The sequence below is a fragment of the Octodon degus genome, unplaced genomic scaffold (assembly GCF_000260255.1).
Source record: "Octodon degus isolate 3935 unplaced genomic scaffold, OctDeg1.0 scaffold00026, whole genome shotgun sequence".
NCBI lineage: Eukaryota > Metazoa > Chordata > Mammalia > Rodentia > Octodontidae > Octodon > Octodon degus.
The window spans coordinates 5,408,701-5,423,811 of NW_004524602.1; the positions used below are offsets into that span (position 1 = coordinate 5,408,701).

Consider the following 15,111-nt stretch of genomic DNA (forward strand, 5'->3'; position numbering starts at 1 on the left):
ATTTAAGTGAATTACAGGGAATTCCACTTGATTCCTATGCAATAACAGGGCCTTTCTAAGCTCGTCAGTCTTATTCAGAAAGTAAGTTAAAGGTTACCTGATGTATCACTGGGCAGAGACCCAAGTATATAGTCTTTATATTTTAAAGTAAAACTGTCTAAAATAGTTTTATAATTTTATACTTATATAAAATTAGAAAACCAAACTTAAGGGAGCATTTCTTAGGACTTGCCCAGTTACTACATTATCTAAACTTCTAGGCCTTTTCAAAAACTTTGATTTTATTTATTTTTCGTTTATTTGTTTTTGTGGTATCAGGGATTAAACTCAGGACCTTGTGCTTGCCAGGCAGGCACTGATAGCGCTGAGCTCTATCCCCAGCAAGCATCCCAAAACTTAGGTTTTTTCTGGTTCTGGTTCTATACTAGAGTGGAAGTTTGAGATACCATGTGACCCCCACAACCATGGTTACCAGAAAGTATATCAGGAGCTTAATCTTTATTCTAAATACAGTATTACTCATTACAAGTTTATTTAGACTTCCATATTTAACGTATTTCCACCAGCTTAAACCACTGGTGGTATGTGCATGACTGTCCTATCTGTGGCATGGTACAGCCATCATGTGTGGTCCCCCAAAAGTGTGTTAAAGAATTCCTCATAAACCTTACATTTCTTATTGTCTTAGATGGATGATGGGAAGAGCATACGGTATAAAGACCTCTATGCACTGTTTGAGCAGATCCTGGAAAAGACCATGAGGCTTGAGCAGCGTGACTGGAGTGAATCTCCAGTGAGAGTTTGGGTTAACACCTTTAAAGTATTTTTAGATGAATACATGAATGAATTCAAGACTTCTGATAACATGGTCACCAAGGTAAATGTGATATGTTTGGATACCTAAAAAGATTTGACAATGCATTCTTTTTAAGAATCTGTTTAGGACCTCTGATATTCAAGAAAAACATTTACAGAAAACATACCATCTAAGCATTACTGTAGATCCTTTGAACAACTCCAGATCATCACACTGAGCAATATGGCTCCAGTCCTTTTTTATTTATTTTATTTTTTCCCTGAGAGAGGGTCTTGATGTGTCGCTTATTGCCCAAACTAAACTTGAACGTACAACCCACCTGTCTCAGCTTCCCTAGGACTACAAGGTGCATAACCAGGCCCAGCTTATGAGACTATATTTTCTAAATCCTCTGTAATGAGTGCATTCTTCACTGAGTGAAGCATATAAGGTGACAGCTTTTAAGTACCTGAATTTCCTTTGAAAAACATTGGTTAAAAACATTTCTTTTTTTTTTTTTTTTTTTTTGGTGGAACTGCAGATTGAACTCAGGCCCTTGCACTTGCCAGGGAAGCGCTTATTCTATTGAGCCATCTCTCTGGCCCTGTAGTAGTCTTAAGGTCTCATAAATTATACTTTCTCTTGAATAAGTTTTTAGGAAAGTATGTCTATAAGCTTAAGGTTGTTATTTCATACAAAAGATTTGTACTGACAAGGTATTATCAAAAAATATGGCAAATATGCTTAAGCCTGTATAAGAGTAAAAGACAACTAATTATCCCCCTCAAAATATTCTATTTTAAAAAAAGATTTAATTCATTCATTCATTCATTTGATACAGGGTCTCTCTACACAGCTCAGACTAGTAGTGGTCCTCCCATGTCAGCCTCCCCAGCACTGGGATTGCAGGTGTGTGCAACCATGCCTGGTTTTGGTGGCCAGGATAGCTTGCTCGGGATTCCAGGGCCGGCACAGCATATGGTACTGAGAATCAAACCTGGGTCCTTGGTGCTTGCCAGGCAGGTGCTTAGACCCGCAAGCTATCTCCCCAGCCCAAAATTCCTCTTTTTCAGAGCTTATTGTCCCATAGCTTTTCCATTTTCCAAAGCAATGCTGGAATCCTGTTTCATGGCTGTCTCTAATTGCATTGTCAGAACTCCCTTAATATCTGAATCAATCTAAAACATTTACTTTTTGATGCTCATTTTGACTTTGGGGAAGAGCATGCCATCACAGGGTACCAGATCCAGTGAATAAAGTAGATGAGTATGCATCATAAATTTTCTTTTACCAGCTTTCCTTTCCATGAGATCACACAGGATTCACTCTGTGTTGTATCACACCTCCTAAAGTCACAAGCTGGGCATGACCTGTAATCCCAGTATTTGGGAGGCCAAGACAGGAGGGATCATCAAGAGTTCAAGGCCAACCTGTACTATATATGAGATCTTGTCTCAGTAAAATAAAAATAAAGTCACTCAGAAAAGAGAATTTTAGAACTAATTTAGAAAGTGAAAAGAACAGTGTAATAAGTGAGTTCAAAGCGAGGCAGAATATTTTGAGGGAGCTTTATGACAGTGTATTTTACTGTAATAATTTTTTTAAATTTTAAACATTCCTATATATCTTGATTGTATCATTACTTGTGTTTATAAATTTTAAAGAACAGGTTCAGATCTTGTATATTGTAATCATTAGGAAATTTATATACAAAAGAGCTGTCCTGTATCTCAGATACCTTTTAAAATTTAGCTCTGTAGTAGTTTTCTAGGAAAAAGGTAGAAAGTAAAATTTTTAAAATTAATAACCAATGGTTAAAATAGTCACGTGCATAAGTAATGATGTTGTCTTCTGGACAGAACTGAGATTTCAAAAGCATCGTTGTGTATCTTTCCATTTTGTTGCTTTTATTAGCACTATACATTTTCTTTTAAAGAATAAGAAGTTACTACCTGCTGAGCAATAGCACAACATTTGCAAAGAAGAAAAGATGTTAGTCTTTGTTACCTCAATTTCTTTATTTCTCTTTACTCTTGCCAGGTGCCAAAGGCTGAAAGAAAGAAAAGAAGGAAAAAAGAAACTGACTTGGTAAGTCTTCTGGTTTTTGTGTTATAAAAACAAACTTTTAGATCAATGTGTTGAATATCGCATAGTGTTTCTCTGGATATACTGGATTGAAGGAATAGGTTTGTTGGGTACTTACCATGCTCCTGTGAGCTTGAACCGTTCAAGCCACCTGCCCAGCAGCAAGGTGTACAAATTAAGGCCCCAGTGTGAAAATGTTAAATCATATGTTTTAAAAATTATTTAGGATGACAGATGGGTCCTCAATTTTGTGACAGGTGTTGTTTTCAGTGATGGCTTCCTAAAATAGCAGGCAACTTAAAATGTTTGCTTATAAAGGTATAAGAACAATTTCTTTTCTGACTAGGGATATTTTTATAGTGTTGCTTTCTGGGAACATTTCATATGAATTAAAGCATATAATATATGGGTTTTTGCATATGGATTATTAGCATGTTTTTGAGGTCCATCCTTGCTGCATATATTAGTAGTTCATTTTTTTATTTCTGAACAGAATTCTATTATGTATATATATCATATTTTTTTCATCCATATCAATTCATATATGTTTGGGTTGCTTTTTGAATATTAAGAATAGTGCTTCTGTGAACACTCATGTATAAGTCTTTTTATGCTCAAATGTTTTGTGTTCTCTTAGATATAAACCTGAGAGTTTAATCTCTGGATCATTTGATAACTCTGAAGGTTAAAATTTTCAGAAACTGTCAGACTGTTTTCCATGTGACTATACTACTGTATAGTTCAGAGAATTCTGTTCTTTCTACATTTTCTTTTTCTTTCTTTTTTTTTTTTTTTTGGTACATACAAAACCCACTTTATTTTTTTCCCCACAATTTTATTGGTAAACAAATAGCAATGAGACAGTTTCAAATCAAATTGGTAGGACAGTTTCAATAATAATTCACACATTGCATACATTCTTCCTAGTGGTTAATTGCTATATGTGATACAGACATGATATTCTGTTTACAAACACCATTAGAACAAATCGCTCTATTCATCAAGAGAATGTAACTATATACCTATCCTAACCACTTTGAATACACAGATACAAAATGGACATTCATCTGTGTACCCTTTTTTTGTTAAGTTCCGTTATTTGAATATTATAGGTGTGTAAACTCAGTAAAATATTCTAAAAGAGTCCAGTAGCCCATAATAGTATTGGGTCTTCTGCTTCACTGGCAATCTCAGAAATTGTTGACCTGAGTCCCCTACAGCTCAACACAACAGCATGGCTTTACTTCTTATATTTCGTTTTTATACGTTTCTGCTGGATGGTTAAGACCAAGGTAAAGCAGGACCTATGCAACAAGAGTTGTAGCTTTTGGGTCTGATAAGGTCAGTGAAATCCCCTCAGGATTTATCCCGAGATCCTGTACCTCAGATTGTAGAACTTTTGTCAGTGTCAGCCATGTGGATGAGTCACGGCCATTGCTTGGCCAATGTGCTCTCTGTGAAAGCATGAGAGAGTGTTTTCTCCCCATGTGACTCTCCTTAGGCACACTCTACATTATTGATCACTTTCCTCTTTGGCCCCATAATCTCCTTGATCAGAAAATTTGGGACACTACTGAGTTATATGACGTTATAGTACAGGTTCTCCTATGTTCTGAGTCTTAATTGACCTTAGAAGGCTAGGGCCAAAATGTTGGCTTTCCTTGCAGCCCTCCTTTTTCTCTAATTTTAGTCTGCAAACTTAGGTTGTTAACCATCCAGAAGACAAGCTTATTGTTATTACCGTACAACTTAAGCTGTTAAGCTTAACCTCACTATCTGTCTGAATATCAAACATCTTAGGCATAATATGGAACAGATATTTTTCATTGAGTATTGATATGTTGAACTTTAAGTCCCTACAGAATATGATAAAAAACATTTTAAAATTAGAATATATTTTAAAAATAGGCATAAAGAATTATATACTTCTTATGTTTACACATAAGTCCAAAAATCTCACCATATACAACCTTGAAGCAGGACAGTCCTGCAATATTCCTTTTCCTGTCTCTTGTCTTTCTACATTTTCATCAGTGCTTATTATTTTCCTTTGCTATAGCCATTCTAGAGAGTATGATGTAATACACTCCTAAATACTAAATCATCTAGTAGGTAAGATTTAGTTTGAGTTTGCCTTTTGTACATAACTAATGATAATACTATAAATACATATTTTCAGTGTCTGTTAGCCTTTTATACTTCCCTTTAATGAAATTTCTATTCAGTATTTTGACCATTTTTAATTGGGTTGACTTCTGTTATATTTCATTATATATTGAGAAAGTATTTTATCAAATACAATATATGACTTACAAATATTTTCTATTCAACTGTGCCTTTTTTTCTTATTGTGTTTGAAGGTTAAAATTTTAAGTTTCAACGATGGTGAAAACAATATCTAATGTCACAGAACATTAAGTTTATTGAAAGGTTTTTTCTTTATTACTACATATATGTAGTGCAGAATGATTTCATTTCTCATGTGGAGATGGTACATGTATACAAATCTTGATTCCTTTCATTATCTCCTTTTCCTTCTCTCCCTCCCCCTTCCTCTCCACCTCTTGATCTCCTTTCCATTTGAGGAAGATCTATCTCCCTACTTCCTATTTTATTTTGCTCTTTATTTATAATTTTGGTTTCCCATATAAAAGAAACCATGCAATATTTAACCTTGAGTGTCTTACCATTATGGTCTCAAGGTATATTCACCTTCCTACAGATGACTCAAGCTGATCTTTCTTTATAGCAGAGCAGTACTCCACTGTGTGTAAAAGCATTTTATTTAATCCACTCATATGTTGATGGAGATGCAGGCTGCTTCCAAAAGTTAGCTATTATGAATTGCACTGCTACAAACATGGTATGCATGTGTCATTGTACTATAGTGTCTTTTAACTCTTTTGCGGATGATACCTAGATGGGGAACTGCTGGGTCAAATGGAACTCTAGATTTAGTTTTTTGAGAAATCTCCATACTGATTTCGATGGTAATTGTACTGATTTACATCTCTAGTAACAATGTACAGGTATTCTTTTTTTCTCTTTAAGCCTCATTAGCATTTGTTATTAATTTAATTTCTTGATGATGACCATTTGGGAGTAAGGTAGAATTGCAGTGTTGCTTTGTTTTGCATTTCTCTAATGGCCAGTGATGTTGATGTTGAACATTTCTTCATGTATTTGTTAGCCATTTGTACTTTTTGTGTGAAATGTATGTCCATTTCAGTTACCTACTTTTTATTGGTTTTTTTTTTAACTTGGGGCTAATTTTTTTTATTCTTTATATAGTCTAGATATTAGTTCTCTGTTTAAGGAATGACTAGCAAATTTTTTTTTTCTCATTTTCTGTTGCTGTTCAGAAGTGTTTAAATTTGATATCTTCCCATTTGTTGATTCTTGGTACTGTTTCCTGTGTTACATGGCTCTATAAGAAAGTCCTTGTTTGTGCCTTTTGTTCTCAATAGTTTTACCTGTTTTATTTTTTGAGCAGGTTATTTCTGTTTTAATGTTTAATTCTTTGACCCCTTTTGATTTAGTTTACTACATGGTAAGAGATATTGGTCTAGATTTAGTCTTCTGCATGGGGATAGCCAGTTTTTCAAACACTGTTTAAGAGACTATCTTTTCTCTAATGTATGTGTTTGGTCCCTTTGTCAAAGATCAAATGGCTGAATGTGTTTGGGTTTGTTTCTGCATCCTCCTGTGTTCTATTGATCCTGTTTTTTACCAATACCGTGAGGTTTTTATCACTGTACCTTTGTAATGTAACTTCAAGCCCAGGACAATAATGCCTTCTGCTTTGCTCCTTTTAACCAGAGTTACTTTTGCTATTCTGAGTCTCTTCTGGTTCCATATGAATTTTAGGATCAGTTTCTCTAGTTCTGTAAGGAAAGCAGCTGTGATTTTGATTGCAGTTATACCAAATCTGTGTATTGATTTTGGAAATATGGCCATTTTGACTGTATAGGTTCTGTCTTTCCAGGAACAGGGAATATCTTTTCATTGTCTGATGTCTTCTGAATTCTTTTTTCTGTTTTGTCCTTTACCTTTTTTTTTTTTTTTTTTCTACTGGTAGCTGAACTCATGACCTCATACTTGTCAGGCAGGCACTGTGCTGCTAAGCTATATCCCTGGAACACTAATGTCTTGTTTGATTCCTTTTTCAGAGTTTTTGTTAGATCTTTCATTTCCTTAGGTTAATTCCTAAATTAATTATTCTTAATGCTATGATGTATTTGTTTTCCTAATTTCTTTCTTAGGGGTTCATTATTAGTATACAACACTATTGATTTTTGTATCCTACATTTTTAAATTTGGTTATTCTTTTGGTGGGATTTGTGTGTATTCTATGTAAGGGATCATCTTATCTGCAGAAAATTATACTTTGATTTCTTCCTTTCCTGTATATGTCTTTTATTTCTTTTTCTTAATTGCTGTTGCTAATGTTTGAGGTGCTGTGTTGAACATGAGTCATGATAATGGACTTACTGGTCTTATTCTTGATTTTATTTTTATTTAGTACGGGTGGGGGGTTGTTTCCAGGGTCTACAGGGTCTCACTACACAGAATCACTTGTAGTAATTCTCCTGTTTTCCGCTTCCTAAGCACTGGGATTATAGGCGCATGCCACTATACCCAGTTTCAGTCGCCATCTCAGTGCGCCTTGGGAATGGGGCCAGCATGGCAAGCCAGGAATGGAACCTCTGACCCCTGCGTCTGCCTAAGCAGACACTTTAATCCTCTAAACTATCTGGCTGGCCCCTTGTTCCTGATTTTAGAGGGAAAGTTTTCAGTTTTTCTCCATTGACTATGATGTTGACCATAGGTTTGTCATAAATGCCTTTAATCAAATATAGATAAGGTCCTTCTAATACCTGTGTTTTCCATGTTTTTTTTAATAGTACAAGGATGTTGGATTTTGTCAAGTTTTTTCTACATCTTTTGAGATGAAATCATATGATTTTGGTTCTTGTTTCTGTTTCTGTAATATATAACTTTTATTGATTTGTATATGTTGAACCATCCTTGCATCTTTAGCATGTTTTTGGTCATGATGTATGATCTTTTTGAAGATTTGTTAAATTCTTTGCATTTGTCTTCTTGAGGATTTTGCATGTATGTTCATTAAGAGGTTGGTTTATAATTCTCCTTTTTTGATTGGATCCATGTTTGGTTTTGGAATCAGAATAATAGTAGCTTCCAAGAAAGACACTAGGCATACTCCTTCCCTTTCAGTTTTACTAACGAGTATAAGGAGTATTGGTGTTGGATCTTCATTGAAATTTTTATACAATTCAATAGTGATCCATCCAGACATGGTTCATTTTATTGGGTAGGGTTTTATTATTCCTTTTATGTCATTGATTTTTATTGGATTATTTAGTGTTTTTAAGTCTTGGTTTCATTTTGGTTATTAGTATATATCTAGAAATCTATGCATTTGTTCTCTAGTCTCCAATTTTATTGACATATAGGCTTAAAGGAGTTAATTTTGCTGATTTAGGCAGTGTCCATTGTGATTTTTAACATTCTCATTTCTTGTTGCATTGATTTGGGTTTTTTCCCTCTTTTATTAGACTGATACGTGTTTTTAATTCATATTTTTTTAATTTTTATTTTTAGCACATCATGGTTACATTCACCATGGGGAGTTGGTACATGTATATAATGCCTCTTTTTTTTTTTCATTTATGTATTTGGTACAGGGTCTTCACTGTGCAGCTCAGACTCATAGTGATCCTCCTGTTTTTAGCCTCCACAGTGCTGGGATCACAGGCATGCACCACCATGCCCGGATTCTGTTGCTGGCTCAGCTGGCTCCGGGGGCAGGGCTGGCATGGCATGTAGGACCAGGAATCAAACCCTGGTCCCTGAGCTTGCCAAAGGGCACTTAAGCCTGTTGAGCTATCTTGCCAGCCCTTACAATACCTCTTGAATTCTGTTTTTTTATCTCCCTCCCCTCTTCCCTCTCCCTTCCTTTTTCATTCCCTTCCTCTCTTTTCCCTTCCCTCTCCCTTATATTCATATTTTTATTAATCATTTGTTAAGTCCTGGCATAGTATCATTGTCTGAGAGGGCTATTAAAATAGTGTTCAAGCTCAGTTACACACTGAAGTTGATCAAGTGTAGAAATGGAGCAGAGTCCAGGTGTCTTTCAGCAAGCCAGACATTCAAGAGATTTACAAAAATGGAGAACTATAGTCCTGTTTTCTCTTGTGGTTTTGCTTTAAAGATGACATTGTCTTTCATGACAGCTTCCACAAGTTCATGAAAAATACCTTCACTTTTTTAAAAATCTTTATTTCTAGTTACTAGAGTTCTCAGGGAGCAGAATTCTTTTGAGTTATCAGTAATTTTCAAAGAGGAAAAGGTCCCAGGGCTAAAACAAAAGGAAGCAGATGTGAGAACTGCTGCCTTGAACTGAGCATGCAGACTCAGTCGCATAAGAGAGCAGCTGTGTTGGTGCACTGCTTCATTTTTTTTATATAAATTGATACTTATCAATCTTGTTAGCTTTTTGAAAGCAAGAGTCATACATGTTACTTCTCAGAAGACCTCTCCACCTGGAATAAGTGTCTAGTGTGAAGAGTTTGGAAGGGATAGGAGGATTTACCATTTGCTGACCACATTAGGGAAGCATTTAGCATATTGGCTTTAAAATAAACAGTTGACTTTTTCCACTCAGGTGGAAGAACACAATGGTCATGTCTTTAAGGCCACCCAATATAGCATCCCTACATACTGTGAATATTGTTCTTCTTTGATATGGATAATGGACCGAGCCTCAGTTTGCAAATGTAAGTATGAGAGATCTTTCAGGAATTTTTTAAAAGTACCTAACATCCCTATATCCTTGAGTTTTCTTCTGTCTTCTTTAGCATGAGAGAATAGTTGATACTACCTACTTTTAAAAAATCCTGTTAGTGTTATGTTCTGCTTTACTCATTTTCTGTATCCAAACAAGACACTTGCTGTTACATGGTCTTTGCAAGCTCACTCTGTCTGAACTGTTTCTACCCCACATTTAAGAATGATTTCATTTTCAGCGAATTCATGTCTTCACCCATGTTACCTCCTCTTCAGAGCTCTTTGCTTAGTCTCCTACATAAACCATAACCCTATTCTCTAATAATCCCTTTCTCTGATTTGATAGTCCTTGTAACACTTATTACTACCTTTCATTGAAGTGTTACTTTGGTTAAACTGCAGTATGTTAGTATGAAATGATACTAAATATTCATTTGTTTTCTTGATTTTCAGTCTTATCCTGATCTCTAGAGATTAGGATAGAGACTTATCTGTGTCTTCTGTTTTACTCATGCATAGAACATTTCTGGCACATAATGGGTTGTTATAAATATTTGTTGGGTAGATGCATGTACTGATGGGTGGGTGGGTGGATGAATGGATGGATGGATGGATGGATGGATGGATTCTTAGTTACTAGCCAAAAAGGTACTTTCTCAGCTATAGCTCATTCATCAAAATATGTAAATCCTGAAATGTGAGAAGAGATTTCTCACAGGTCACCTTGATTGTGGCTTCAGCTCACACATGCCTCCCATATATTATTTGTTCTTAAAATAATCAGTAATTCTGTGAGGCTTTGCTTTTACTAGTAGACCAGAATTGAATGAAGGAAATATTAGGCAGGACTGGGACTGCTATAGCAAAAAGAAACACCAAAACAATACCCAGGATTTGCAGGCAGATTTATTTTATGTCAGACAGGCACTCACTAGGAATCTATTGTTCCTCAGAAGGTCAGGCTCTGGTTGAGGGCTTATGTGAGATAAACAAGAAGGAAGTATAGAGGCAGAATGGCTTATTAACTGGGGATCGATTCTTACAATATGCATCATAGTGACCAGCTCTGTGTCACAGTGACCATCTATTTCTGAGAGAGATGAGCAGCCAGACCTGAAACAGAAACTATTACCTGGGCAAGTAAGAAACTGAAGTATACTGGCTGGGGCAGGGGGCATTTTCTGTTACAGGATCAGTATTCCAACAATAAGAAAAGTCATTTTACTATAGCAAAATTGCCAATTTCTTAGGTCTGTTACCTGGTTTTGTGGTTCAACAACAGTTTTCTCCTTTTTAAGTTGTTTTTTTAAAATAATGGACTGCTTCATCAAATTGTATATTAGTCTTGCCCAAAAGCCTTTGTCAGATCTCTGTGTCATTCCAGTTTAATATGTTTTCTACCAAAACAAGCACTTCTTTTCATTTTATTAAGGATCTAAAAAATTATGAAGAGTGAAAGTAGGAGTAGATTGAAATGTACTTTATGGGCTGGCAAAATAGCTCAGTGAACTAAGTGCCTGCTTAGGCAAGTGCTGGGACCGGGGTTTGATCCTTGGTACCACATGCTGCACTGGCCCCGCCCCTGGGCATACTGAGCAGCCACCAAGACTGGGTATGGTGGTGTACCACTGTAATCCCAGCTCTGAGGAGGCTGAAAACAGGATCAATGTGAGTACAAGCTGTATAGTGAGACCCTGTACCAAATACAATTTAAAAAAAAAAAGAAAAACAAATGTACTTCACCATTTGTTAGTACAATTCTTGAAGGTTTAGAGTCATTTCTTCTGTGATACAATGCTGAAAGCTTAAGAAATTTGACTTTTTATAACTTCATGGAATTAATTTTCTTAAATCAATAATTTAGTAATTTTAATTAATAATTAATACTTTTCACAGTAATTTCACCAGTACAGTGACATCAACTCACCTACTTGATTATAGCTTTGAAAGCAAATTTATACTTTAGAACTCAAGATATCCAGATATTGGTATGCAGGAGCCAGAGCTGGTGAAGGAGAATGACATAAGCCAGCTTTGCTCATTGTATCCTCAAGTGTCTCTCTCTCCGTACTTACCAGCTATCTACACACCCTGTTAGCTACCACTCCAAGAAAGTGTTTTTGCTCTGAAGTTTTTGTTTCATCTTCCCAATCATAACTTCTCTTTTTAATATTCTGGTTCTTACAGAGCTCTGTTCTAGACCTTTAGGAGATAAAAGATGAGGCCTTTCCTCTATTTTAATGTACTACCTGATTTTATTTCAGTGAGGCACATCTTTGACAGTAATGCCTTCCTTCCTCATGGGAGTGATTCTTAAGGCATTTCTGGCATTTTAGCAGGCTATAAGGCACCCAGGAAAAGATTTAACACCAATTTGTGAATCAAACCACACAGATAGGCAATTTCCCTGTTGGAATTTGGGAGTTAACTTCAGGAACAGGACAGGCATTCCTGAAAGAATTGATAGTCATAGAAATGTTAGATGTATTTTCCCCAGGAAAGTGGGTTAAAAATCCCTCTTAATGGTTCACACAGTAAAAAGTGGTGTGTGGTGGGGAGGGAGAGCAGTCACCTCTAAAGAAAAAAGTTTTGAAGATACAAATATGACAAATTCTTGTCATTGAGTTGCAAATATCTAAAAATGCTACATTCCTAACCTGTTTTTCAGTATGTAAGTATGCTTGCCATAAGAAGTGTTGTCTGAAAACCACAGCCAAGTGCTCTAAAAAGGTAAGAAGTTATCACCTGTCCCTAACAAACAACATATCTGTAGGTCTTTGTGCACATGAAAAGAAATCAAAGCCTCTTTAGTGTTTTACAGAATAAAGATCTTCAAATTTTTAGGGCAGAAATTACAGTAAAAAAAAAAAAAAAGTATCATATCATGTTGCAGCTCACGCATATGTAGGGGCGTGTGTATGTATAGCTTAATTGATTTTCCTGAAACTATTTTACCTTTACTGTAGGTAAGCTAAATCAATAGATTGCTTTTCTAAGGCACAATTTTTCTTTTTTTTTGGTACGGGGGATTGAACTTGGGACCTTGTACTTGCCAGGGAGGCACTTAAGCCACTGAGCTATCTCCCTGGCCCATCCTATTTTTCTTTTTATTTTTCTTCTTCTTTTTTTTTTTTTTTTTACAAGCCACAATTTGAAGCATTTTTTAAAAAACACTCTTTAAGTCTTCTTAGGAAATGTCCTTCTTAATGTAGTAGACTACAATAAAAGATGAATGAAGTTAAACATAAATAGCATAGTGCACCAACATAATTTGTGGTTTCACATGTATCTACTTGATCACACAGAGATCTAAAACATACTGAGTCTTAATGCATCAAGGAGACAAATTTAAAAAAAAAAATTCTAGGGCTTTATTGATGTATAAATACATTTTTTATTAATAATACACTAATTGCCATATATGTGAATCTAAACTGTTACATAAATGTGTGTGCTTGTTGCATATGGTGTACGGAGCAAAGAAGTGTGGCAACAGATAGGCTGCTATGTTGGGTGAGAGAAATGACAAAAGGTTTTAGTCTCAGAGATACCTGGCCTTTTTTCTTTTCTGTGAGTTACTTCAAATTATTGAGGATAAGCAGTTGTGTTGTAGTCACAAAAGCTATATAGTTAATAAGACCTGACAGTATTAACACTGGTAGAGTAGATAGGGAGTTATAACACTAACCATGACCCAATCTGGATTAGCTTTTCTGCCTATGGTTATGAAATCAATTTTCAGGAAACTTCCGTAAAGCTTATCTTTGAAATATAAAAGCATTTTTATGCTTCAGAAATTACTGACCTCTCTGATTCATATGAAACCAGTGGATTTTCTAATAGTACCTGCTAAATGTTCAAGATGTTTGCATATGAAACACAACCTCCTTCAAAACCAATACTCGCTTTTTATGGAGAGATATTAGACAGCTAGAAAGTAGCAGCCCATTACTACTGCCTCTGTTCGCTACTTGTTTTCTTTCTTTTTTTTCAGGGGTTGGTTTTTTTGTTTTGGTTTGGTTTAGTTTTTTGAGATGGTCTTGCCCTGTAGGTCAGGCTCACCCTGCACTCACTATGTAGTCCAGGCTGGCCTCATACTTGCAGTGATGCCCCTGCCTCAGACTTTGTGAGTACTGGGATTACAGATGTGTGCCACCATGCCCAGTTTCTGTTTGTTTTCTTTGGGGAGTTCCTAATAGGCAAGAATTGATATTAGTATTATAACTTATTTAACTATAGTTCCCTTTTTCCTAATACAACTGTTCTCAAAAAAACTTCAGGGAAATCAAAAGTAGCTTCCTTAAAGAACTGACTAAACGTGTTTGAAGATGTTCAATGCATTTGAAAAGAAAAATTATCTTCCATTTAGTATGATCCAGAACTGTCACCTCGACAATTTGGGGTTGAACTCTCCCGTTTGACCAATGAGGACCGAACTGTTCCTTTAGTAGTAGAAAAGCTCATAAACTACATTGAAATGCATGGACTTTATACAGAAGGTATTTATCGCAAGTCTGGCTCGACTAATAAAATCAAGGAGCTTCGACAAGGTCTAGATACAGGTAAGACGGTGCCCTCCAAATCAAGACCAAATACTTTTATTTACATCAGTAATTTCAGGCTCTTCAGTTGTCATCATATGTTTATTGATCCTAAAAACAGAAGAATGTAGTATTTTCTGTAGTCCTCTCATTTTGTGTCTTTCTAAAGAAACTTTGGTTTTATGCTGATTAATTCCATACACATGTATCAGGTATGTCATTTGCACAAGGCATTGATAGGTACTTTATAAACATCTCATTTAGTCTTTAAAATATCCCACTAAAAGCCTGATGCCTCTAATTTATGAAGAAAATAAATTAGGACCAGACATATTAGATAGCAGTTGTTGGTGACACGAGACAGTGCTAAATGATTTTTTTAATAATTAAATCTTTGAACTAAGCATATTATTCACCTCATGTACAGATTAAGAGACTTGATGCTTACAGAGGCTCTTGTTATGAAGACCAATGACCAGTGTCTCCATGTTGGGATTTAATATCTCTTGAATCCATAGCTAATCTTCTTGCCTGGTAGTCTGCATGATTCTGACTCCGATGTTGCTCTTTTCAGTGCCTTTTCCTGCCTTACAACATGACATAGTTTTAAACCAGTAGTAAGCTGAGCATTTGCCTGTCGAAAGCTCTATCCTGTCCTGGAATGTATGCAAGGGGTTGACTTTGGTTTCATTCTCAACTTCTACTCAAGTCTGTTACTATTAGAAAAGAACAGTTCTCTTAAAATATTTTTATTAGTGTATGTTTGTAGTATTTAATGATTACATTTGTTTTGGGGAGTTGGTACATGTACATAATACATCTGAATTCTTTTTGGTTCTTTTGTCCCTTTTCCTTCCCTTTCCTGTCTGCTCCTTCTGA

General features: G+C 35.6%; 1 protein-coding gene across 4 annotated transcripts in view; it reads left to right on the top strand.

Annotated features, from left to right (window-relative positions):
• Positions 1-15,111, top strand: part of Myo9a (myosin IXA) — a 227,184-nt gene that overhangs the window by 177,972 nt on the left and 34,101 nt on the right. For all 4 annotated transcript variants that reach the window (XM_023712466.1, XM_023712464.1, XM_023712465.1 and 1 more), the window contains 5 exons: positions 689-877; positions 2,837-2,884; positions 9,570-9,681; positions 12,360-12,421; positions 14,061-14,253. In XM_023712466.1, coding sequence (XP_023568234.1) covers positions 689-877; positions 2,837-2,884; positions 9,570-9,681; positions 12,360-12,421; positions 14,061-14,253 — 604 coding nt within the window. The remainder of the gene's footprint in view (positions 1-688; positions 878-2,836; positions 2,885-9,569; positions 9,682-12,359; positions 12,422-14,060; positions 14,254-15,111) is intronic.